General features: G+C 47.8%; 1 protein-coding gene across 1 annotated transcript; it reads right to left on the bottom strand.

Annotated features, from left to right (window-relative positions):
• Positions 1-26,703, bottom strand: GMNC (geminin coiled-coil domain containing; the record flags this gene model as incomplete). The annotated part of the gene is made up of 6 exons (XM_081191202.1): positions 1-950; positions 2,739-2,855; positions 3,420-3,505; positions 6,283-6,403; positions 7,197-7,544; positions 26,686-26,703. 6 exons carry the CDS (start codon positions 26,701-26,703, stop codon positions 324-326), a joined length of 1,317 nt encoding a protein of 438 aa, XP_081047328.1. The 3' UTR covers positions 1-323.
• Between the last annotated feature and the right edge of the window lie 425 nt (positions 26,704-27,128).

Here is a 27,128-nt window from a genome sequence, read left to right as displayed (position 1 = left end):
GTTTCTGGCAGGAGCCATGTAGCTTTGCAAACTTGCACAGAGCATCACCTGCCTGCTGTCCACCTGCTCACTGCTCGTGGTTTGACTGTCCACATTGATCAGCCTTGATCCATAGATGGGTGGCTGCAATTTGCCTCTGGGCAGTGAGCTAGACTTCCACAGCTGCGTATCAGACTAGCAGTAGCAACGATAATCCCAGGCCCTCCCATTCTAAACAGAAATGCAATAGGGCCTTTCATATTTTTATCACTCTTAATCTGTAAACACATTGTTTTCCTGGCAGTGCTGAGGTGGGTTTGGGGTTTGGACAGGGAAAAGCTCCTTCACTCAGGCTGCTTGGGTACCCAAGTCAGCTTCCACCCTCCATCCTCATCCCGGCGCACGAAAGCCTGTCCCTGGCGGAAGGTGTGTGTTTTGACGTTGCAGTGGGGGCTCAAGGAGGTGGTGAAAGCCACCTCCGTTGGGGTGGGAGAGGCGTCCGAGCAGCAGGGCAGCCCACAAGGCAGCGGAGGGTAGTTGTTCTCAGGCAGTGAGAAGTGGCAAGGCAGGTCGGGCGCATGAGGCACACGCTCTTCTCTCATGTCCGCGGACAGCAAAGTTGCACACCTGTAAACAGCTGGCTGGCTGTCATTGCACCCAAAGTTTGTTGCCTCGGGTGGGTCCCCAGTGAAAGAGCCCAGAGGAAGCTCCGGGGTCAAGGCACTGTAGTTAGCTGAAGCAGGTGACTCGTCAATCGTGTCGAGGTCTTTGAGGCCCAGCGTCCGGAGGACCCAGGTGTCCACGTGGGGGTCGCATGGCTCTTCGCAGGCGGAGAAAGAGCCCAGCAGGTTCCGCCTGGCCTTCTGCGGGTGGGACGCCTCGCGAGGAAGGGGAAGGCCTTCTGCTCTCAGCCTCCGCTTGCCACTCTGGAGAGGGCTGTGAGATTTCTGGCCGCTCTGCCGCAGCAGCTTCTGTTTGAGAGGGCAGCAGAGAGAGGGGGGCAGAGAACATCTGATGAGCAAGTCTGAGAATATTGTGCAGTTTATAAGCGTAAGAGGCTGGAAGGGGGAGTCTGCCTAACCAAATACACCAGTTACAGGTAGGTAGCCGTGTTGGTCTGCGGTGTCGAAACAAAAAATAAAATAAAAATAAAATTCCTTCCAGTAGCACCTTAAAGGTAAAGGTAAAGGGACCCCTGACCATTAGGTCCAGTCGTGACCGACTCTGGGGTTGCGGCGCTCATCTCACTTTACTGGCCGAGGGAGCCGGCGTACAGCTTCCGGGTCATGTGGCCAGCATGACTAAGCTGCTTATGGTGAACCAGAGCAGCGCACAGAATCGCCGTTTACCTTCCTGCCGGAGTGGTACCTATTTAGTTACTTGCACATTGAAGTGCTTTCGAACTGCTAGGTTGGCAGGAGCGGGGACCGAGCAACGGGAGCTCACCCCGTCATGGGGATTTGAACCTCTGACCTTCTGATCGGCAAGTCCTGGGCTCTGTGGTTTAACCCACAGCGCTACCCGCCTCACCAGTAGCACCTTAGAGACCAACTAAGTTTGTTATTGGTATGAGCTTTCGTGTGCATGTATCTGAAGAAGTGTGCATGCACATGAAAGCTCATACCAATAACAAACTTAGCTGGTCTCTAAGGTGCTACTGGAAGGAATTTTTATTTTATTTTTTATTGTTTCAAATACACCAGGTTTACCTAAGCCCTGTGACTCCACTCCTGCCCCTGTTAGCTATGAGTTGTCACAGGGGTGGGACGAATCACAACACTAGCTGCGGAGTAGAAGATGCACAGGATTCATCAAATTTTAAGGTCCTGGTGATTCCTGGTGCGTGTCTTCTGCAACATGTTCTTGATGCAGGAAATAGTGCATTGGGGTGAATTTATCCTGCTTTACTGAGTGCTCTGTGATGCTTCTCCAATGCTACAAGATTCCTGCTGTCTGGAAGGACTATAGCACAGCAAAAGACAGACAGATCCCAACAGCAACATTTACAGGATTTCAGCAGGACGTTACAGGGCAACCATCAACTGGAAATGAAGCAGTATGGACATCACAGAACTTTTGCAGGCACAAACAGTTTTGAAACTGGGATTGTGTATAACTGCCCCAAAAGCACCTTGAGCACAAATCATCATGGATGTGCAATGAAAAGGAAGTCTGGAGGGTCTCCATGTGAATTTGGAAAGGAACTGGAAATAAAACTGCCGATATCATCATGCCATTATGCAAATCTGTGGTGGGACCCCATTTCTGCTCCCCTCACCTCCAAAATGATCAAGGGAACGAAGTGAGGAACGATCAGCATTTGAGACTTTTTAGTTTAGAGACAAGGCAACTAAGAGGGGCAGGACAGAAGTTTATAAAATTATGCCTGGAGTACAGAAATACAGTGGTACCTTGGTTCTCGAATTCAATCCGTTCCAGGAGTCCATTCGACTCCCAAAAGGGTTCGAAAACCAAGGCGCTGATTCCGATTTGCTGCAGGAGTTTCCTGCACGTAATTGGAAGCTGTGGAAGCTGCATTGGACGTTCAGCTTCTGAAAAACATTTGCAAACCGGAACACTCACTTCCCGGTTTGCAGCGTTCAAAAGCCAATTTATTCGGGAGTCAAGCCATTCGAGAACCAAGGTACCACTGTAGAACAAAGAATGTTCTTATGTTCTGAATGGGTCACGTGGCTATGTCGCGAAGGCTGTGATCTCTCTCTCTCCCCTCTCTCTCTGTTTCTCCCTGCCCTAGTTACCTTGGTTTTCTCTTCTAACTGCTTGACCAGAGCGGAGTTCAGGAACTGCCTGAGGTGGTTGTTCTCCTCCTGCAACCTGGCCAGCTCTTCCTCCTTCTGCAAGAGGGTGTCTTGAAGCTGCGAAACACAGAGAAGGGTGAGGACGGAAAGCTCCGCGGCCCTGTAACCCAAACTGCTAACTTTGCACGGGTGCCTTTGGAACCCGACACCCAGCAGGGAACCCGAGGGAGCCAAGGAGATCAGGACTGTCCCAGACTCACTTCTGACTTTTTCTATTCTCTCGCCGTGTATTTGAGGAGATTCCTTTGAAAAACGTAACCACAAAGGCACAAAAATGTGTGCAGGAAGGAGGGGAAAGTCAACAGCGAACAATGCGCAGGGATTAAACACACAGGATTAGCTCCATCACAATGCGGGGTTAACAGTTCATCTCCTTCTCCATTTTCAGAGGGGATTTCAACAAGGCAAGAGAAATAAAAGGGTCCCCTTCAAAAGTCATTCCAGCTGCATTTTATACCTTGGGGCAGGTGAGCATGTAAGATCTGCGCTGTAACACTGGCCAGCAATGCTTAAACTGATATTCTCACGCATCCTCCGAATTCAGCTGCAATAAATAAACCCCGGTTTTCGGCATCAAAATCCCAGCCTAATTGCAGACTGGTGTAGATTCACAATTGTTACCTGTTTGTTCCTGTAGAGCTGCGTGGAGAGCTGGTCTCCAGAACCTCCATCGTCTTGGAGGGAGATGCCCAAATTGCAGAAATGATCTGCAGCAACAGAGAGAGATCAAAGAAATTGGAGAGCTGGAATTGAGGGTTACAAGAATGTGAGGATGAATGAAACCTTCATGCATGTTGGGCAGGGAACCCACACACCCATTCACTTATTTTTCCTCTGTATCATCTGAAGAAGTGGATACTTTAGCTGAGATTCCTGCCTTGCAGGGGGTTGGACTAGATGACCCCTGGGGTGCCTTCCAATTCTATTATTCTATATCTGCAGATGCTTGACTGGATCTTAATGGATCAAGACAAAAGTCTCAATTTTTTAAAAAGACATCAATTTACCATTGTGGAAGGGCATACTCCTGCACAGGCCTGGTGGAACAGAAAAGTTTTCAGTAGGCATTTAAAAGTTGGCACACAAGGTGCCTGCTGAATTTCCAGTGGCAGGGAGTTCCACAGGGCTGGGCCGATGACACTAGACCAGTGGCGGCCAAACTTGGCCCTCCAGCTGTTTTGGGACTACAATTCCCATCATCCCCTGACCACTAGTCCTGTTAGCTAGGTATGATGGGAGTTGTAGTCCCAAAACGGCTGGAGGGCCAGGTTTGGCCATCACTGCACTAGACGCTTGGTTTCTCGCTGTTGTCAAACGAGTCTCGCCAACTTGCGGAATGACCAATGGCACTCCTAAGAACCTGAGAAGAGCCTGGATCAGGCCAATGGATCCCATTTAGCCCTGCATCGTGTTCTCACAGTGGCTGACCAGGTGACTGTGGAAAACCAGCAAGCAGGATTCAAGAACAACTCTCCTGTCCTGTGCTTTCCAGAAGCTGACACTCAGAAGCATCGCTGCCTCCAGTGATGCTCCTGCAGGTGATCTCAGTGATGGAACTGGGATATCAGGGTTCAGGCACCCTGGGCCAAAGTTGCTCAGGGCTTTGTCAATTAATAGAAGAACCTTGATTCTGGCTGGACTGCAAGTGGGCAACCAGCGAAGATGCTTTAACAGGGGTGCCGCATATGGCAACGGCGTCTTCTGAGCTACAGTCCGGTGTGGTGGCTGCACAGTCCATCCCAAGAGAAAGCCCACCCCTCCCTCTTTCCCCATTAAAAATGAATTCTGTCCCCTAAATAATACTTGATCACCAAGCTCTCTGCTGCAGTTTGCCAAACATCCCCATTCTGAGCTGTTCTTGGCATCCCAGGACCAAGAGGAGCTGGAGAGGCCTGGAGTACCTTTCAAGGCCCACTCAGACCACAAAGGCAACGCAGCCCCTCTCTTGCGCCCCTTGAGGAGCTGGTTCCCACAAGCCCTTCGCCCCTGCTCAGAAACCTCGGGACTCCTGCCGCCATGACATTTGTTCCCAGGAGCAGAAGGGTTAATTGGCCTGGGAGGCAAGTGTGTGGGGAGAGGCGCAAGTGGATCTTGGGGGCAATTTAGAGTCCAAGGAGTCCTCTCCAGGGCTTAATTTGCAAAAGGAGAGGGGCCCAGGATGGAAGAGGGGCTTGGAGATGGTGCTCTCGTGCAAGGAAACTGGTCTGTGCACGAGAATCAGGTGTGCGAAGTCATCACTGGCGATGCTTTGCCGACAGGAAGTAGCCATAGTATAGTATAGTATAGTATAGTATAGTATAGTATAGTATAGTATAGTATAGTATAGTATAAAATAAAAAATAAAATAAAATAAAATAAAATTAGGGACATGATAGTGTTGCCAGCCTCAGACTTATCCGGGAGCGACCAGACATACCAAGGAGGAAATCAGTGTAGAGAGAAAAGGCAGAGGAGGGAGATCAACCATTGTAGAATTGTACAGCTGGAAGGGACACCAGGGGTCATCTAGTCCAACCCCCGGCAATGCAGGAATCACAGCTAAATAATTCCTGCTAGGTCAGGAATTCAGAAACTCAGATATGTTAGCTAGGCACCAAATGGCTCCTTAAACCTGGGTTACAGTCATCAAAACAGAATGCCTGGTTGCCATTTTGGGGCCAGGCAGCTTGAGAATCACATTTTTCAATGCAATGTTTTGGTTCCTGAAATTTGTTCTGATCGTGCAGATAAAATACAACGAATGAAATTCTACAGGATGGGGTATTCATGTGTGAAAACGGTCCAGACCTGAGGATCCCCAGACAGGCACCTCCAGATGGGAGAAAGACAGATAGGTCAGAAGTCACGGAGGCCAGCAGTAGGTGGCGCCAGAGCCATCCTCTGGTTGTAAGAATGGAAGCAAGGATGTGGGGACCAGCTGGGGCTGGTGGGGCAACACCCCATCTGACCTGATGGATCAGCCTGCTCGGCTTGGCACAGAGACCACCATTTTTGCAGTCCTTGTCCTAACTTTGCTGGCGGTGGGTGAAAGGAAGACAAGCGCCCTCTGATTCTAGTCAAGCCTGGAGCCTCTGCATTGCAGAAGTGCTTTTCTGATTTGGAGTTCCAGGCAGTGAATGGCTCTGGAACTGCTTTGAGGTTTTGCTTTTGTGTGTGTGTGTGTGTAGGAATCATTTACTAGGATAAAACAAAATAAATGTTTAAAAATGCATAATTAACTTATGGAACTCCCTGCCACAGGAAGCAGTGTTGGCAACAAACTTGGATGGCTTGAAAAGAGAATTAGAGAAATTCACAGATGGCTGGCTCCTAGCCAGGATGGCTCTACTCTGAGTCTACAATCAGAGGCAGAAATGCTCCTGAATGCCAGTGGCTGGAAACCCCAGGAGGGGAGAGCTGCTCTGGTGTTCAAATCCTGCGTGTGGGTTTCCCATAAAGGGCCTTGTTCAGCCACTGCGAGAACAGGACGCAGGACTAGACGGGCCTTTGGGCTGGTCCAGCAGTCTCTTCTTATGTTCCTCTGTCAGACTGAAGACACACAGCATTGATGCTGTGAAGGAATCACTAGTTTTTTGATGCTCAAAGTGAAATCCCATGTGGGTTTTCTAAAGGGGAGAGGAGACCAAGAAGAGGGGAGAGGGTACCAGTTCAGGGGGCGTTTCTGGAAAGATGTGAAGACAGAGCATAGCCAGTTTGGCTACAAGTGAAGGTAAAGGACCCCTGACCATTAGGTCCAGTCACGAATGACTCTGGGGTTGTGGTGCTCATCTCGCTTTATTGGCCAAGGGAGCCAGTGTACAGCTTCCGGGTCATGTGGCCAGCATGACTAAGGCGCTTCTGGCGAACCAGAGCAGCGCACAGAAACGCTGTTTACCTTCCTGCCGGAGTGGTACCTATTTATCTACTTGCACTTTGACATGCTTTCGCACTGCTAGGTTGGCAGGAGCAGGGACCGAGCAACGGGAGCTCACCCCACGGCGGGGATTCGAACCACCAACCTTCTGATCGGCAAGTCCTAGGCTCTGTGGTTTAACCCACAGCGCCACCCGTGTCCCTCCAGTTTGGCTAGTAGCCATCTATAACCCTCTCCTCCTCCATGAATTTGCCTGATCCTCTTTTAAAGCCATCAAAGCGGGTGGTCATCCCTGCCTCCTGTGGCAAGGAGTTCCACAGGTTACCTATGCACTGCAAGAGGAAGGACTTTCTTTCATCTGCCCTGGATCTTCCCACGCTCCGCTTCATGGGTTTTTGTGTTACGCGAGAGGGAGACGTGCTTTACTCCGTCCACTTTATCCACGCCCAAGTGGGTCCCTTCCAGCTGTTTTGGGAACCGCAGACAGGTCCCCGCTGCGTGCAAGCGCTGCCGCAGAGAGCCAGGGAAGCGTAGCGCCTTCCCACCTGGCGCGCTCCCCGACCGAGAGTGCGAAGCTGCGAGAGCAGCGGCCGGAGGAGGAGGCTGGAGGGGGCGGGCGGAGGCGCGCAGGCGAGGCGGACCAAGCGCTCCTCCGCCTCCTCTCGCCTGCGCGCCCGCGCCGCGCGTGTCCGGCCGTCGGACGGCTCTTCCTTACCGGCGGCGGTGCTGCTGGCCGGTGCCTCGTCGTCGTCCAGGAGTCCCGTCCAGACGGCGTCGAGCCACGTCTCCGGGGCAACCTTTGCCGCCGCTGACGTCGAGTGGGCCCAGGGGCGGGCGCAGACGGGGCCCCCCGCGAAGGCCGGCGGCAGCTCTGGGCAGGGCGCGGCGCTGCTCTGCCGGGAGGGAGGAAGAGGGGTGGGGTGAGAGGGAGGAGCGGATAAACCCCCCCTCGACGGCGGGGCGGGGGCTCCTCTGTCGGGCTGCGCGCCCAGGACCCTTCGACGGGATCCGGAACGAGGGTCTGAAACCCTCAGGCACACACACACACCCTCCAGCTCCCCCCCCCCCAACAACACGTCTTCCACCTGGTGCCCCTCACGATGGTAGGCAAGGGGCGCCCTTGGACTGGGAAATTGCTAGGGGGTGCCTCTTTGCAACTGCAAGCCCCCTACCCCAAAAAAGTGCCCTGTAACGCGCCTACCTAGAGGTGATGGGCGGGCAGCTGGCGGGCTTAGACGGCGCGGACTCTGCCAAAGCATTCCCCACCACCACCCGCAGGAAGCGCCCCCACGAATGACCCCCTCGGTCCCTTACTAGCGCCTTTCTCACCGGGCGTCCTGCCGGAGGCGCTCACGTCGAGTGGCGCGGGGGGGGGGGGGAGCTGCCGAGTTGCTTCTCCCTTGGGCTTCTGGAATCCGAGCCCGTCCAAACTCCCCGGACAATGACACACACGCCTCGCTCGCTAGCTAGCCAGCACATCCCGGGAGTTGGCACGCAGAAAACACCCACCCACCCACACCAAGAGAGAGACCCTGCCCAAAAGGACCCCTTCCCGGCTTACCATCTGGCAGGTTGGGGTCGGGATCCGGTCGTCCCCCCGCCCTCCCCTTCCAACTCCGGGGAGCCTTCTCCAGCCGGCAGCTCCGCGACGGGACGGGCGAGAAGCAGGAGGCGAGTTCTAATCCAGCGGAGAGTGGCCCCCGCGCGACGCCTCCTGCGCCCTGCCGTCCGATTTGGTGCGAAGCTGTCAAAGTGGTGACGAGAGAGCGCGAGCGAGAGGGAGCCCTGGCCCAGGTCCTCCTCACAAGGAAGGGGGGAATGGAAGGAGAAAGAGAGAAGGAGGGAGAGAGGGAGGGAGGAGAGAGGGAGGAAGGGAGGGAGGGGGCAGAGTTGCAAAAGCTTCTCTCCTGCCAGAGAAGAGTCGGGATCGCTTGGGCCAGTTTGTTGGGAAGCAGCGCTGGGCTACCTGGCGATTAACTTTAGGCAAATCAAGGAGGCAACGGAGCGTCTTTGATCCTAAAGCGAATTTCCTGGGCTGGATGCGAAACTGGACAGAAGGAACTCCAAGCGAGAGATGGGGAAGGCTAAGAAGCTGCGGTCCCTTGTTGGAACCAAAGGATGTCAAATCCAACCATTTCTTTTTCTCCACTGGGCCAGCAAGAAGTCAGCAGCTCCCCACTTCTTTTCGGGGGGGCACCTTTTTCACCCTGAAGGGTTTCAGTGCAAGGTGGAGGTGAACGACATCAAGGTGCGCTGCTGTTTTGTCAGGTCCCCCTTTTTCTTGGTTCTGGGTGATGCTGTCCTCGCAAGGTGGCATCTAGGTTTGAATGGAGGGTAAAAAAAGGGGGGAGCGGGGTGAATTTCTAAACTGAATGTACAGCTCAGATTTTTGTAATCAAACCACAAATACTGGCGAACTTGAGAAGCAACGTAAGATTTCTTTATTCGCTCACAAAACGTGGGTCTCCTTTTTTTCTCCTTCGAGGAATCTCTGAAAAAGGAGAGGACTTTACTAGCCCTCTGCACTCCAATACGGATTCAGCAACCGAATTAAGTGCATCTCCCTTCTTCAAGCCTTTGCAGAATAGTCAGCTTGCTCGACTGAGGGGGCCTGGCCTGGCAGCACCAGCCATGGGGAGAATTTCACCAGGAAGATCCATCTGCTGGCATCTTGCATAGTTATTTCATGCTCATCATTAAAATACCCTCCAAAATGCATAATAGTTAGCTTTTTCTTCAAATAGCACCATACAGATGTCTTGTTTTCTCTTGCAGATCACAGAACATCAGTTTTCGAATATGAGAGGGAATCATATTACACTATAAACTCGAGTGTGATGAAAATGTTTGATACTGCACAGGACCCCTCTAGAAGTTTTATTATTATTATGCATTCATGGCAATTTGTGGTCTGGGGGTCTCTGGGTGGTCCTAACCAATCCTACTTGCAATATTCTACACCTGCAAAAGTTTCAGGGTGGACTGGATGTACAGTGGTACCTCAGGTTAAGAACTTAATTCGTTCTGGAGGTCCGTTCTTAACCTGAAAATGTTCTTCACCTGAGGTACCACTTTATCTAATGGGGCCTCCCGCTGCCGCCACGCGATTTCTGTTCTTATCCTGATGCAAAGTTCTTAACCTGATGTACTATTTCTGGGTTAGCGGAGTCTGTAACCTGCAGCGTCTATAACCTGAAGAGTCTGTAACCTGAGGTACGACTGTATGGCTTCCTTTGTGCTCAGAATGCACTACACACAGACACACAGACAGACACACACACACCAGCTTCCTAATGAAATCTATTAAATTTTCACATCAGAAATGTTTTGGGTTCACCCCCACGACATCCACTCTCTTTTTTTGTTTGTTCCATTATTGTGCAAGAGTGCCTCACCAGTTGACAAAAACGTGGCAACAGCTACTAAAGTATCATAAAACCATAGGAACTCCGAGAGTCATCTAGTCCAACCCCCTGCAACGCAGGCGCAACAGCTAAAGCACCCTTGATGGGATGGTCAGCCAACCTTCTGCCTAAAGATCTTCAGGGAAGGATACTCTGCCCCATCTGAGGCCACGGAATCATAGAACTGTACAGTTGGCAGGGAACCCAAAGGGGTGCCAAGTGGGGCTGCAGAACAGAAAAGAGAAGCGGCTTCAGAAACAGAGTTAGGAAGGGGGAAAGAAGGTCTGGCTCTTTCATGGGATTCAAAGGGGAAATTTTAGGGGGTTGATTTGGAGAAGTGGGGGGTTGGCAAGCAGATTGAGTAGGGGGGGCAGAGTATAAAAAAACCCAGATTATTTTTTTAAAAAATAATAATCATTTTTTCAATACAAACGACAACCACAAAAAACACATGCAACAAAAATCACAATAACACTAATAACACAATTTAACAATTCAGATTTTTGAGTACTGATATACCTATAACTACACCTTTTAAACAAAATTTCCCCACCTCTCCTCCCCCTACTTGCCACCACTGTCCGCCTTATTGCTTAAGTATTCCTTCCAGATTTCTTCATATTTATCCATTCTTAATTTCTGTCGACATGCAATTCTTGTATGTCGCTAGTCTGTCCATATTGTCAATCCATGTGCTCCATGGAATATTTTTGTGGCTCTTCCAGTTCATCAAAACAGGGGTTTTTTTGTTTCAAATATGGCACAGTACATCCATTTTTTGACCCTTTGTAATCTCCCACTTTTCTGGTATATAATTCTGGTATATAATTTAGAATTAAATTAAATTCCCCTAAATAACAATTTTTTAAAAAAATTCTCTAGTTATATATATATATCCTCACCTCGCACCAAAATGATCTTATCATCAGGCAGTTAATCATCATATGGTCTAAGTTTGCATTTTTACTCCCACATCTCCAGCAGTTGTCTGCATTTGTTATTTCCTTCTGGTAAAATTTTGCTGGAGTCCAGAAATTACAACATAATAGAATCGTAGAGTTGGAAGGGACCACAGAAGTCATCGAGTCCAACCCCTGCAACTTTTGCCCAACATGGGACCAGAACCCACCACCCCAAGGCTAAGAGTCTCGTGCTCTACCAGTTGAGCTACCAAGGCATGTGCCACTCTTGGTTCAAAGGAAGCTGAGCATAGGAAACTGCTCTGGACCGAGTCAGACTCATCGGCTCTATACTAAGCTCACCTAGCTCAATACAGCAGCAAAATCCTGACCAAATTTGCAGATGACACCAAACTGGGAGGGGTGGCTAACACCCCAGAGGACAGGATCACACTTCAAAACGACCTTGACAGATTAGAGAACTGGGCAAAAACAAACAAGATGAATTTTAACAGGGAGAAATGTAAAGTATTGCACTTGGGCAAAAAAAAATGAGAGGCACAAATACAAGATGGGGGACACCTGGCTTGAGAGCAGTACATGTGAAAAGGATCTAGGAGTCTTGGTTGACCACAAACTTGACATGAGCCAACAGTGTGACACGGCAGCTAAAAAAGCCAATGCAATTCTGGGCTGCATCAATAGGAGTATAGCATCTAGATCAAGGGAAGTAATAGTGCCACTGTATTCTGCTCTGGTCAGACCTCACCTGGAGTACTGTGTCCAGTTCTGGGCACCACAGTTCAAGAAGGACACTGACAAACTGGAATGTGTCCAGAGGAGGGCAACCAAAATGGTCAAAGGCCTGGAAACGATGCCTTATGAGGAACGGCTAAGGGAGCTGGGCATGTTTAGCCTGGAGAAGAGGAGGTTAAGGGGTGATATGATAGCCATGTTCAAATATATAAAAGGATGTCACACAGAGGAGGGAGAAAGGTTGTTTTTTGCTGCTCCAGAGAAGCAGACACGGAGCAATGGATCCAAACTACACGAAAGAAGATTCCACCTAAACATTAGGAAGAACTTCCTGACAGTAAGAGCTGTTTGACAGTGGAATTTGCTGCCAAGGAGTGTGGTGGAGTCTCCTACTTTGGAGGTCTTTAAGCAGAGGCTTGACAACCATATGTCAGGAGTGCTCTGATGGTGTTTCCTGCTTGGCAGGGGGTTGGACTCGATGGCCCTTGTGGTCTCTTCCAACTCTAGGATTCTATGATTCTATGATTCTAAATCACCAGGGTTTCAGGCAGGGGGTGTCTCGCAGCCCTACTCAGAGAAGCCAGAGATTGAATTCAGGACTTTCTGAATGCAAACCTCAGTTTTTTCCTCATCTGTATGTGAGCGTAAAACAATGCGCTTTTAAAAGCATGTCAGATATAGATGGAAAGGTCGTTGGGTCATTTACTTTAACATTCCTCACTACATATCTGATTCAAACTCCTCTTCCTTGCAAGGTTCTCGTTCCAAAATTGTGCCCAGCATAGACAATGAAGGTATAAATCAGTGCCCATTCTTTCGGAGCCTCCCTTCCCAAGATAACCCAGCTGGCACCATGAAATGCCAAGCCCAGGCTAAAAGCAGGGCTGGCACATATGATCAGCAACCATTACATCCCGCTACAGTCTCTTATTTCCCCCTCTTTTAATAATTTCAATGTGTGTGGCAGGGTGACGGAAAATTTTCTGCGCCGGGTACCAGCTGACCTTGCTATGCCACTGAGGAGAGGGAGAGAGGGGGGACTTCAAGGACCCTCCATTGGCTCTCAGCATCTCAAAGATGGGATCAGTTTGTAATACAAATCATAAGCCCAACTCCTTTGTTAGCCTTGCTAGGAATAATAGATTAATCAAATCAGCATTTATCTCACCAGGATACACTGACATTTTTGCTGGCAGAGGCTCATTTTGAAATTACCGTATTTTTCGCTCTATAAGATGCACCAGACCACAAGACGCACCTAGTTTTTGGAGGAAGAAAACAAGAAAAAAATATTCTAAATCTCAGAAGCCAGAAGAGCAAGAGGGATCGCTGTGCAGTGAAAGCAGCAATCCCTCTTGCTGTTCTGGCTTCTGGGATAGCTGTGCAGCCTGCATTCGCTCCATAAGATGCACACACATTTCCCCTTACTTTTTGGGAGGGTAAAAGTGAGTCTTATAGAGCAAAATATACGGTACTAAATCTGGACAACAGCCCTGTCAATAGACTCAAGGGATGCTCACATGTGGTCCATTGTTCTGGCGAGAAATTGACCTGTCAGGTCAGGCTGACCAGAGACAGAATCTTCCATATGAGAGCCATCTTCAAATATTTGAATGGTCGTCACATGGAAGATGCATCTAACTTTCTTTCTCCTCCTCCTCTGGAGAGCAGGTCCAGAACAAAGGAATTAAAGTTACAAGAACTGAGATTCTGACTAAACCTCAGGAAGAACTTTCTCATGGTTGGAGCTGTTGGACATGGGAACGGACTCCATCGAGAGGTTGTGGACCTCTTCACTGGAGGTTTTTAAGCAGAGGTTGGCTGACCATCTAGATGCTTCATGGAGGATTTAGTTGAGGGTAGGGGGTTGGAATAGAGGGTAGGGGGTTGGACTGCCTTGTAGGGGGTTGGACTAGATGATACTTTGGGTCTCTTCCAACTCAGAAGTTCCATGATTTCATGATCAGTTGAGATAACCTATTCTGACTAAAAACCAGGAAAAACTTTTTGACAGTAAAAGCTGTTTGACAGTGGAAGGGGCCACCTCAAGAGGTGATGGACTCTCCTTCCTTGGAAGTTTTAAAGCAGAGGTTGGGTGGCCAGGGGCTTGGACTAGATGACCCCTGGGGCCCTTCCAAAGCTACAATTCTACAATTCACTAATTCCATGAACATCCTCAGACTCACAGAAACATCTGGCAAGACCTATTGGATGAGAGTCGTTAATATGGATCCTAAAGTTCTTCTTAGTAGTGGTTCTGACATTAAGCTGCTTCCCTGTCTCCCCCCTAAAAAATGACAGACTAGCTGCTCTTCTTGTTCATAGTATTTCAAGTACAGTGGTACCTTGGGTTAAGAACTTAATTCGTTCCGGAGGTCTGTTCTTTACCTGAAACTGTTCTTAGCCTGAGGTACCACTTTAGCTAATGGGGGCCTCCCACTGCCACCACGCCACCGGAGCACGATTTCGGTTCTCATCCTGAAGCAAAGTTCTTAACCCGAGGTACTTTTTCTGGGTTAGCGGAGTCTGTAACCTGAAGCGTCTGTGGCCCGAGGTACCACTGCAATGTTTTATTATAAGTGGAAAAGCAGTAAAATACTTAAGAGAAAAAAGATGCCAACCATGGGACTGTCTCAGATGGTCATGGGTCCACTGCTCAGAGCATGACATGCCCTTGATTTTGTCTTTGCCACCTGTGGCTAGCTCCATTATGTATGTGCTCCAGCACCAGTTCCGCACATATATATGCTCAGATTAAAACTCACTTCCACTTTCTAAACATCTCAGTAGGCATGGCTGAACAAGAATATTTTTAGCAGGCACTGAGAGGACTACAGTGAAGACCCATGGTTGATGTCAATGCGCAGGGAGTTCCCAAGTGCCACAGGAAACAACCAAGTACTTGCAAATGTGGGTGTGGGTATTATGAGGTGCCTGTAACAGTGCCAGTTCTGCCAGTCAAACCGGCTGAGTGGGCACATATGGGGTATGGTGATGTCACAGATGCCTTGCTCCTTAATGAGGTTTGGAACTGGTGTAACTTTTTGCCGGCTGAATTGATGCCAGCTTAAAGGTAAAAGGACCCCTGACCATTAGGTCCAGTCATGGCTGACTCTGGGGTTGCGGCGCTCATCTCACTTTATTGGCTGAGGGAGCCGGCGTACAGCTTCCGGGTCATGTGGCCAGCATAACTAAGCCGCTTCTGGCGAACCAGAGCAGCGCACGGAAACGCCGTTTACCTTCCCGCTGGAGCGGTACCTATTTATCTGCTTGCACTTTGTGCTTTCGAACTGCTAGGTTGGCAGGAGCTGGGACCGAGCAACGGGAGCTCACCCCATCCTACAGGGATTCGAACCGCCGACCTTCTGATCAGCAAGTCCTAGGCTCTGTGGTTTAACTCACAGCGCCACCCGCGTCCCTGCTTACTTCGTGCCAGCTTACTTTGTGCCATATTCTAGCACATGGGATTGCTCCCCAGGTCACCTTTTTTCCTAAACCAAAAGTCTTTAAATCATTTTGCCTTCTCCTGTTAAGGGAAGTGTACCAATGTCCCCGGAGGCTCATTGCCACACTGGTCACAATGCGCCTTCCAGCCTGCGCATGCCCTCTAGGGGATGGAGGGTGTGTTGCAAGCCTAGAGATGAGAACTGCAGGCAACAGCAGTTCCTCTCCCTAAGAGTTTCGGAGACCAGCGAGTCTGGGCAAAGCTGGGATTTATCAGTGCAACTGAAGAGTGAATGTTTTTGAAGAAAGAACAAATCTCACCGTCTCGCGAGGGGCATTTTACCAGGACTCACAAAGGGTAGATTCTAGAAAGAGGAAGACTTTCATCAGAAGCATTTCTGAAACATACCTGTCCACCTCAGGAAGAACTGAGTGCCACCAATTAATTATACATTGCCACCCCAAGCACCAACCCCATTTTCATTATCTTCTGGTATTTATTAGTACAGTGGTACCTCGTGTTATGCCTGTTATCTTTGTCCATGGAGTTTTCTTGGCAGGTATACTGGAGTGGCTTGCCGGTTCCCGCTCCAAGTGGATCACGTTTGGTCAAAACTCTCCACTATGACCTGTCCATCTTGGGTCCCTGCTCGGCATAGTTCATAGCTTCTCTGAGTTATTCAAGCCCCTTCGCCATGGCAAGGCAGTGATCCATGAAGACCATAAAGAAGGCTGATCGCCGAAGAATGGATGCTTTTGAATTCTGGTGCTGGAGGAGACTCTTGAGAGTCCCATGGACTGCAAGAAGATCAAACCTATCCGTTCTGAAGGAAATCAGCCCTGAGTGCTCCCTGCAAGTACAGATCGTGAAGCTGAGGCTCCAAGACTTTGGCCACCTCATGAGAAGAGAAGACTCCCTGGAAAAGACCCTGATGTTGGGAAAGATGGAGGGCACAAGAAGAAGGGGACGACAGAGGATGAGATGGTTGGACAGTGTTCTTGAAGCTACCAGCATGAGTCTGACCAAACTGCGGGAGGCAGTGGAATACAGGAGTGCCTGGCGTGCTCTGGTTCATGGGGTCACGAAGAGTCGGACACGACTAAACGACTAAACAACAAACAACAACAAACCTCGTGTTAAGAACTTAATTCATTCTGGGAACTGCAAGAAGGGTATCAATGGGATATAGCTTAAATCGTGGTGGAGGGAAGTCAGAATGATGTTTTGATAATTAATACTTTTGGAGAAATGTATTTACGTCTTGATATTTTATTGTCTACATCTGTTTATTTTGTGATGTCTTTTTTTTTTCTTTCCTATTGTGATTTTAAAAGAGTGAATATTGGAAATAAAAGTTATTTATAAAAAAATTTTTAAAAAAAGAAAAAGAACTTAATTCATTCTGGAGGTCTGTTCTTAACCTGAAACTGTTCTTAACCTGAGGTACCACTTCAGCTAATGGGGCCTCCTGCTGCAATAGGGCAGCCGCACACTTTCTGTTCTCATCCTGAAGCAAAATTCTTAACCCAAACTACTTTTTCAGGTTAGCGGAGTCTGTAACCTGAAGCGTCTGTAACCCGAGGTACCACTGTATCAACAGTGGTTTGGAGAATAGGGAAGAATGAGGCAACACAATAGAAGTTTATAAAATTATTCACAGCATTGATAAACATTTTTCTCCTTCTCTCACAACATGGTAAAGTAGAAAGATAAAGGACCCCTAGATGGTTAAGTCCAGTCAAAGGCGACTATGGGGTTGCGCTGCCCATCTCGCTTTCAGGCCGAGGGAGCCGGTGTTTGTTAACAGACAGCTTTCTGGGTCATGTGGCCAGCAGGCTAAACCACTTCTTCTGCAACCGAACACCGTGATGGAAACCAGAGTGCACGGAAATGCCGTTTATCTTCCCACCACAGCGGTACCTATTTATCTACTCGCCCTGGCGTGCTTTCGAACTGCTAGGTTGGCAGGAGCTGGGACAGAGCAACAGGAGCTCATCCCATAGTGGGGATTCGAACCGCTGACCTTCTGATCGGCAAGCCCAAGAGGCTCAGTGGTTTAGACCACAGGCAGCTCCTGCTGGATTTAACCTCCAGGGGTCCTTTAGCTTTTACTCTCACAACATGAGAACTCGTGGACATCGAAAGAAGCTGAAAGTTGGAAGAGTCAGGACAGAGGGCGAAATGAACTTGAAGAATGAAGCAAGTACCCCAAACGAGGGAGCAAGCAGAGTCGGCAGCAAGAAGACAGAGTCATGGGAATGGTCCCCTAAGGATTAAGAGGATCGCCTGAGAGGATTAGGCCAGCGACAGGACCTCCCTGGGGTGGCATCTGCAGTGGAGGTGAGCCTTCGCTGGCCAGGCTGCGTCGTCCAGACCTTCCTGTCAAAGGGCTTCATTAAGAGCAAAGTTTCCTGTTGCTCTCGCGGCAGTCTTGCTCTGCTCCACAAACCCTGCGTCCCCCTTTTGCAAGGTATTTGCTGATGCAGGAGTCTCCATCCTTGTTCCTCGAGCGCAAGGCCAAGAGGCGAGGCCACCGGCCTGCTGGGAAAACTTCATTAGTTGGCTTTCTGGGCTGAGGAATCGAGCTGGAGCTGGATTAGGCGGACGTCAAGATCTTCTTCTGTGTGGGGCTGGGGGCTGCCACTGCCGCCTAGCAGAATGTGTGCGTGTGGTTTTATCCTGCCTGCTCCACAAGGAACAGTAAGCACAGCTGTAAGACTTGAGCAATGTGCACACATTGGCAAGCATATATCTATATGGGGTGGCGAACGCACATAATTCACACTTTCCCAAACAAGACACCCAGTGTACACCCAGAGCTATCCTTTGAAATCTTCTTCAGATTTTTGCAGTGCAGTTCTGCAGCTAAGCAATGTGTACAACGATGCCTCTACCAGGGTAAAGGGAATGTATGTATCAGTGGGGCTTCTCTTTCGCTTCATCTGGAAGCTGCAGTTGGTGCAGAAGGCTGCATCTCGATTCAGTGGTGTAGCGTGGGTTGCCTGCGCCCGGAGCCTTGCAGAGGGAGGGAAACAGATGAACTACGCATGCTCATTCAACTGACTCAGGCATCCACGTCACCCAGGAGATCGCAGCCATAGAAATAAGACAAGAAAAGTCATTCCATTGTTTGGAGAGGTCTCCTCTTGGTTTGCATGAGAAAACATTTTCAACAGAGCCCAGGGACAGAAGCAGGCAGCTATATTGAGGAAGCACCAAGTGTTGAAATTTTGCATCCCTAACAATTTTGCACCCAGAGCAACTGCCCCGTGCCCCCTGACGCTACACCACTAGCACGATTGCTGGCAGGAGTGAGGCCTTGTAGCATTGAATGCTTGCGTTCAGAGACCTGCACCGGTTGCCCATGTGAGATCAGGTCAAGTTCAAGGTGTTGCTACTGTTAGCCAAGGTAAATTTTAGCAACGGATAAACCGTGTGCTGCAGAAGATGAGGGGTTGGCTGCTTTTCAACCCCCGGACAGCTGTTTGGAGCAAATTGCAGATGATTATGGCCCAGGCTGGGCTCTACCAAGTTTGGGGTCTCATTATTTGGGCCGGCAAACTCTCCCCTTTGCTTCTTCCTGCTCCTTCCAAAGGGAGAGGAATTTGCCTGAGCCGGTGGCCCAGATGGCGGCCAGGGAAGCTAATCTTCCCCTGAGCAGCAGGCAGCAGGAACCAGGCAGTCTGGTGGGGCTGCTGCTAACCCAGGGGCAGATCAGGGAACAGCAGGGAAGGGGATAAAGAAACCCCCCTCCTCTAAATGCAGTCAGGAATGTGCCAGGAAATTATTGCCGAAAACTCGCTCCAGAGCATAATAGCAAGGACCACAAGTGTGAACTGTCAGTCGCTCAAAGGACAGACATGTGTGACTCTATTTATCTTGCTGGATTCATGTGGGCGGCTTTTCCATGAGTATCTGGCCCTGTCTTTTGGATGATGGCACACTGAAGGCCTGACCATCTCCCAGACTAGTGAGGAAGATGAAATTTGCCTGCTGTTTGTAGTTTTTATTGCAGCAGTGAAAAAATCAGGAACCTTAACCCACCCAAATTTTTATTTTTCCCAGTGACTTCTCATCAGATTTTATGCCTGGGAGATGTCAGATTCAGGCAAAGATTCTGGAGGTTGCATAAATTTGGAGGAGAATTGTGTGGTCCTCAATCAGCACCAACAATACCCCCAAATTGGATGGTACAGTGGTACCTTGGTTCTCAGTCCATTCCAAAACCAAAGTGTTCTGAAACCAAGGCACGTTTTCCCACAGAAAGTAATGCAAAATGGATTAATCCGTTCCAGGCTTTTAAAAACAACCCCTAAAACAGCAACTTAACATGAGTTTTACTATCTAACGAGACCACTGATCCATAAAATGAAAGCAATATAGAATGTACTGCAGTCACACAATCAATCAATCAATCAGCAGCTGAACTGGGTTCCACAAAGTCGCAAAAACAAAACAAAAACAAAAACATAAATGCAAAATGAATAGCAAAAACAGACAGACCTCAGCGTAACACTCAAATCGGAAGTATAACACTCAAAACAGAGCATGGTTCCAGTTGCAGATAGGTAGCCGTGTTGGTCTGCCATAGTCAAAATAAAAAAATTCCTTCCAGTAGCACCTTAAAGACCAACTAAGTTAGTTCTTGGTATGAGCTTTCGTGTGCATGCACACTTCTTCAGATACACTGAAACAGAAGTTGCCAGATCCTTCTATATAGTGAGAAGGTGGGGAGGGGTATTACTCACAAGGGTGGTGGGAATGGGAGATTGGCAGATAGATAGATAGATCAGATAGATAGATAGATAGATAGATTGGCAGATAGATAGATAGATAGATAGATAGATAGATAGATAGATAGATAGATAGATAGATAGATAGATAGATAGATAGATGATAGATAGATATAGATAGATAGATAGATAGATAGATAGATAGATAGATAGATAGATAGATAGATAGATAGATAGATAGATGATAGATAGATAGATCTCAGCTATCTGCCAATCTCCCATTCCCACCACCCTTCTGAGTAATACCCCTCCCCACCTTCTCACTATATAGAAGGATCTGGCAACTTCTGTTTCAGTGTATCTGAAGAAGTGTGCATGCACACGAAAGCTCATACCAAGAACTAACTTAGTTGGTCTTTAAGGCGCTACTGGAAGGAATTTTTTTATTTTGAAAACAGAGCATGTTCAGCTTCCGAAAAAAGTTCACAAACCAGAACACTTACTTCCGGGTTTGCGCTGTTTGGGTTCCAAGTGTTTGAGTACCAAGGTGTCTGAGAACCAAGATACCACTGTATTCTATTGATTTTTTAATTATGGTGATGATTATGATAATTACAATTTATTACTCATTCTTCACCCCAAAATTTTATTCATAATCAGTTGAAGATACTTTGAAGATGCTGCTTTAACTTCTCTATTTTTAACTTATATCCTGTTTTTAAAAATGCTCGAGGTGGTGAGGATAAACCTACAATATTCAAAGCAAGGACCAGGGTATTCCAAATGATGTCATGAGTGGAAAGCAGAAATTCAGCTCCCAAGATAGATTGCATTTATTTGCTTGTTTGGGGATGATTATTTGGTACCCACCATTCATCACATGGTCCCAAGATGGATTAAACAGACTAAAACACAATTACAAAACAATCCATAATCAACAGACTGTAAAATAACTACTGTAAAAGTATAACGCATCTAACAACTAACAGGACAATTTTCAGGACAAAATTCATGCTGTGCTTCCAAAGGCCAAAGGAAATAGGTGCATCTTAAGTAGCTAATAAGTGCCACCAAGTTCAGATTAAAAGAGTAATAACACTAAAAGTCTGTTGCAGATTGTAGGAAGTTGTCTTATGCTGGGTCCATCTAACTCAGTAGGGTGCTTATCAAGTAGCTGATTTTTTTTATTGGCCTTGTGTTCGAATCCTGCTTCCTGGTTTCTCACAGGCATCTGGCTGGTCACTGTGAGGAGAGGATGCTGGAGTAGATCTAATGTTGGATGGTCTTCTGTTGTGGAAGCTTTTGTTGCAATTCCTGCCTTGGAGGGGGTTGGACTAGATGACCTTTGGTGAACCTTCCAACTCTGCAATTCCACAATTCTTAATCTGTGATTTTTCAAACAAGTGGAAAGATATTCCATGTTCTTAAGCCACTTCGTTCCCGTCATATGTGACTTGGGTTTGGGGCTGTGACTGAAGGAGAATTGCCAAATGACAATGAACTAATTGCACTTGGCTCCACGATCCAACAACTTTGCATGTCGTGCCTGGTCTTGGTGAAGCTTCTTTCAGCAGAACTATTAAATGGTGCGGAGAGGCTTTTTCTACCCAACTGCTCAGCTTTGGAAATATCGGTGGAGTGGGGAAGAGATTTAGGCTCTCCTTCCATGCTTTTGAGAGCTGTGCTGCAAAGTGCTGTCCTCATAAACTCAATTCTTGCACCGACTCTTTCTTGTTCAGGAAGGTACTGCTGAACCAGAGAGCAGAACAAGCCAGGGAGATCCAGTTATAAAACGGGGGGGGGGGGAGAGGAATAGGTATCAGCCCTAAATTGGGATGAACACACTGGCTGCAAAGGGAGTATTCGACTCCAGAAGGTTATTAGTAGTGGGTGTCTCCTGAGAAATGTGACACAACCACCCTACCCAAGTCAGTAAAGTAGTGAAACATCTGGGAAGGGAAGATTTTTGGGGGAGAGGGAGGGCCTGGGGACCACTCACATCCCTACAGTTTGAGCGAGAAGTTGGATCTGGCATTCATTTGGCCCATGGCCAGCCCCAGGGATTGAGATTTAGCCCACACTGAGTTTTTGAGCAGGAGAGAGTTTGCCATCTGGACTTGACAACATTTGCATGCCAATGACAATGCTTCAAGAGGAGAACAGAAATATCGAGGCAGGTGCTGCTCATCCCAAAATAACTTGTGCAATTGAAACCTTGTGTGGCTCTCAGAGAGCCAGGGTGATCTAGTGGTTAGAGTGTCAGATAAAGAAGACCTGGGAGTTGTTGTTGTTGTTTAGTTGTTTAGTCGTGTCCGACTCTTCATGACCCCCTGGACCAGAGCACATCAGGCACTCCTGTCTTCCACTGCCTCCCGCAGTTTGGTCAGACTCATGTTGGTAGCTTTGGCCCACCATCTCGTCCTCTGTCGTCCCCTTCTCCTTGTGCCCTCCATCTTTCCCAACATCAGGGTCTTTTCCAGGGAGTCTTCTCTTCTCACGAGGTGGCCAAAGTCTTGGAGTCTCAGCTTCACGATCTGTCCTTCCAGTGAGCACTCAGGGCTGATTTCCTTCAGAATGGAGAGGTTTGATCTTCTTGCAGTCCATGGGACTCTCAAGAGTCTCCTCCAGCACCAGAATTCAAAAGCATCAATTCTTCGGCGATTAGCCTTCTTTATGGTCCAGCTCTCACTTCCATACATCACTACTGGGAAAACCAGAGCTTGAACTAGATGGACCTTTGTTGGCAAGGTGATGTCTCATTGCCCCTTCATGGATCACTACCTTGCCGTGGTGAAGGGGCATGAATAACTCAGAGAAGCTATGAGCTATGCCGTGCAGGGCCACCCAAGATGGACAGGTCATAGTGGAGAGTTTTGACCAAACGTGATCCACCTGGAGCAGGAACCGGCAAGCCACTCCAGTATCCCTGCCAAGAAAACTCCATGGACAAAGACAACAGACCTGGGAGACCAGGGTTCAAATGCACCACTCAGCCATAAAGCTTAGTGGGTGACCTAGGGCCAGTGGCTGCCTCTCAGCCTAGCCTACCTCACAGGGCTGTTGTTGAGGGAATTAAATTGGGAGCGGGAGAAGAACCATGGAGGCCCCATTGAGCCCCTTGGAGAAAAAGGTGGAACATAAATGCAATACATAAAATAATGATATATTCAAATTTTTTCCAGAATACCTCTCACCTCCTCCTTGATCAAGCAAAACCTTGGCAAGTATGTATGACTCAAAGTTAGTACTGTGTGATTATTTTGGTGTGGTAGTGGGGGCTTTCATGGGCCTTGAACTTCCACTGAAGCATAGCTGCCTCCTTTATTGGCAACAGCTTTAACGCCATTAAAAAACCCCACACATTTCTTCCCCATTCTAGCCAATCAGGGAACACCGAACCAGCGTGAGGACATCATGAACTGTGCTTTTTTTCTTGGATCTACAGCCTCATTCCCACCCCAGGGCTGATCGTCCAGCTGCACATCCCATTGAAAGCAATGCAGTGTGGCTAGGCAGCATCTACACAACCTGGAACCAGCTTCACTGTGAGATTGCCTATATGCCCACTTGACTGCTTCAGACGGTGGAACTGGCACTTTCACAGGTGGCCCATAGAACACATTTCACATTTGTGAGAACTTAAAACTTTTAACGTGGAAGCAGCTACACTGATTGACATCAGGCAGGAGCCTTCACTGCACCTGCTAAAAACATTTTCGCTTAGAAAAGCCAACCAACTTTTCATTTTAAAAGCTGATAAGAGTTTTCATAGAATCATAGAATCATAGAGTTGGAAGAGACCACAAGGGCCATCGAGTCCAACCCCCTGCCAAGCAGGAAACACCATCAGAGCACTCCTGACATATGGTTGTCAAGCCTCTGCTTAAAGACCTCCAAAGTAGGAGACTCCACCACACTCCTTGGCAGCAAATTCCACTGTCGAACAGCTCTTACTGTCAGGAAGTTCTTCCTCATGTTTAGGTGGAATCTTCTTTCTTGTAGTTTGGATCCATTGCTCCGTGTCCGCTTCTCTGGAGCAGCAGAAAACAACCTTTCTCCTTCCTCTATGTGACATCCTTTTATATATTTGAACATGGCTATCATATCACCCCTTAACCTCCTCTCCTCCAGGCTAAACATGCCCAGCTCCCTTCTTCTATAGGTATCTAGTTGGCCATTGTGAGAACATTGCTGAGCTGGGTGGCCATGGGCCTGATCTCTTTCTGCTTGTTTAGACTTGATCAGAGTATGTTCATGTGGGATATAACATCACTGAAGCTCTCAAATGCAACATTTCCTGTTTGCCCAAAGTGGACACCCAGGAGAATGTTGCTCCAGCCAGGAGGACTTCCTGTTAGACCTAGTCTGGAGTCTCCTCCCCCTGCATGTGACCAGGTAGACGGTCATAACCCTAGCAGACCTTATAAAAGGGCGATTCACATGATGGACTATATGGAATTGGCAGAAATGACTGGCAGAATCCGAGACCAGGGAGAAGAGTCGGTGGAAGAAGATTGGAAGACTATCTACAGAAATACTGTAAAATTAATGAATGATAGAATGATGTTGGACTGAAAATAAGTGGTTTTGGTAGTAAGGTTAATAAGAATATGTAAATATAGATAGTTATTTGAATGAAAAGATATTGTTATAATAGGTTAAGATTATAGTGTAAAGATAAATGAAAGAGGGTAAGGATTTGCTGAAAGGACTTTGTAAACGGGAATACAAAAGGGGAGGTGTGAGGAGGTCAAGGAAATAAGCAAATGAACTTAAAGATATTGAAAAATGGATTATTTCTTTTTAAGATATTGTTTTTTTTCTTTTTTCTCTTTCTCTTTTTATTTTTTCAACTATCGCTTTTTAGGTTTCTTTTTTCGTGTTAGCTGTTGTTCTCTTTTCTTTTCTTTTCTTTTCTTTTCTTTTTTGTATGTGTAATGGTCACTTTAATTATTTTTAACTCTTTAAAAAAAATTAGGTTTTGTATTTTTTGTGTAAAATCTCAATAAATATTATATATAAAAAAATAAAATAAAAGGGCCATTCACACAGTCACCTTCCTCTTGCAGTAGCGTTGCAAAGGGGGGCAGGGTGCTCCGTGTGCCATGTCCGGAGGGGTGAAAAGAAAGCAACCTGCTGGGTGCTGGCCCTGCCACCCCTGGCTATGGCGGTGAGAGCAGCTATCGCGCCACCGGAGCCGTATGTGGAGGATCCCACCATCGTACGTACAGCGCTCGGGCGGCGCCGGCGGCAAACCGCTATGTACAACGCATGAGCAGTGTCACACGCATGTGCTGTATGCAGCAACTCCAAACATGTGCCCTACGTAAGGATGCCGTGCATGTGTCGTACGTAGCGGCACAATGCGTGCACAGATGGCAGTTTGCCCCACCCCAGGTGTCAGTTAATAATAATAATAATAATAATAATAATAATAATAATAATAATAATAATAATAATAATAATGTTTATTTTTATTTATAAAAATAGGGCTCAGGGCGGCTAACAAGCAATAATAAAAACAAGTTGAATGAATACAACTTAAAAACAAGATTAAAATACAACATTAAAATACTGAAACATTAAAATGTTAAAATGTTAAAATGCAGCCTCATCACAGGAGGAGAAAGGAAAAAGAAAGAGGGGGAGGGAATCAAACTGGCTCCAAGCCAAAGGCCAGGCGGAACAACTCTGTCTTACAGGCCCTGCGGAAAGAAATCAGAGCCTGCAGAACCCTGGTCTCATGAGGCAGAGCGTTCCACCAAGCCGGGGCCAGTGTTGAAAAGGCCCTGGCTCTGGTTGAAGCTAATCCAACTTCCTTAGGGCCCGGGACCACTAGGGTGTTGCTATTTATGGACCTTGAGGCTCTCCGTGGGGCAGACCGGGAGAGGCGGTCCCGTAGGTACGAGGGTCCTAGGCCGTGAAGGGCTTTAAAGGTCAAAAGCAGCACCTTAAATCTGACCCTGTACTCCACCGGGAGCCAGCGCAGCTGGAAAAGCGCTGGGTGAATATTGCTCCCATGGCAGAGACCCCGTGAGGAGCCTCGCTGCAGCATTTTGCACCCTCTGGAGTTTCTGGGACAGTCAGCCTTCATTCACCCCTGTCCTCTTGATACTCTCTTGATGCCCTTCTCTCAGTTTTGCCTTTTGCTCTCTGCTGGCCCTCAGCCAGCAGCACATGTCTCATCCCTACAGAGGAAGAAGCTACACTTCATATCTCTATAAATGTAACTGCAAGTATCAGCTAAAGCCTGCCTTCAGGAAACTACTGTCAACTGAATGTATGTAAACTGTTACCTTTAAAGAAGACTGTTTTATTATTATTTTCAGAGGGAATTATATGGGGAAAACCTACCAGGGACAAGCCAGACTGGAATGCTTAACTCAAATGATTCTCACGAATCCATCAACCTGCTTCCAGCAATGAGCAAGAGAATGTGCTCTGTTATTAGCTCACTAGCATGGGAGAAGAAGGATAATATTTAATCAGTATATCCTCACCTACTATCCACAACATTCCCACAGTTCAAAACAGCGAATTGTGGGGGGTTTTCCATCCCCAATATGCATAACTTTACTTTGAGGCGCATTTGCCATTTTGTTGCGCATCCAATTTCAAAAGACCCTTTTGGAGCTCTTTGGAATCATCTGTGGTTTTCCACCATCCCGAGTGGTTCAGTGTTTTTTGGGGGGGCACTTCACTGCCCACCTTTGACTCCAGATCATTTATGAATAAATTATCCAGCTTTATTCCTCCAAATACTGATTCTTGGGGGAAATCAGCCTTTTCTCCCTTACCAATATTAGATCCGCCATGGACTCTCTGCTTCCATTGTTCACCTACTTAAAAGGTCCCCATCCCTTTTATCAACGACTGCTATGTTTATGAAGCCTTTGTTAAGCACTTTTTGGAAGCCTAAGAATATAACGTCTCGGACAATATAATCCACATGCTTGATAAATATATATTCACAGGTTCACAGAGCAAGACTCCCTTTTGCAGGAACCATCATTAGAGCTATGTTGAGCCCCCAGGAATTGGTGCTTATAAGTGCAAATCCATGAGCGGATCTTAATCTCTATTTAGCCAAACGTAAAGAAGGGCGTCTTAGATCTCCCGTGCCGGTGAGGGGGGCAGCTTGCAAATCTCTGCTTCCTTCTCTTCTCGCAGGATGACTCATTAGGTCTCATTCTCGGCGGGGAGCTGACATTCAATTAACTAGCTGACTTCTGCCGGTGAC

This window comes from Podarcis bocagei, assembly GCF_964188305.1.
Source record: "Podarcis bocagei genome assembly, chromosome: 4".
NCBI lineage: Eukaryota > Metazoa > Chordata > Lepidosauria > Squamata > Lacertidae > Podarcis > Podarcis bocagei.
The sequence above is the reverse complement of the archived record's forward strand: the minus strand, read 5'-3'. Positions and strand labels throughout refer to the sequence as shown.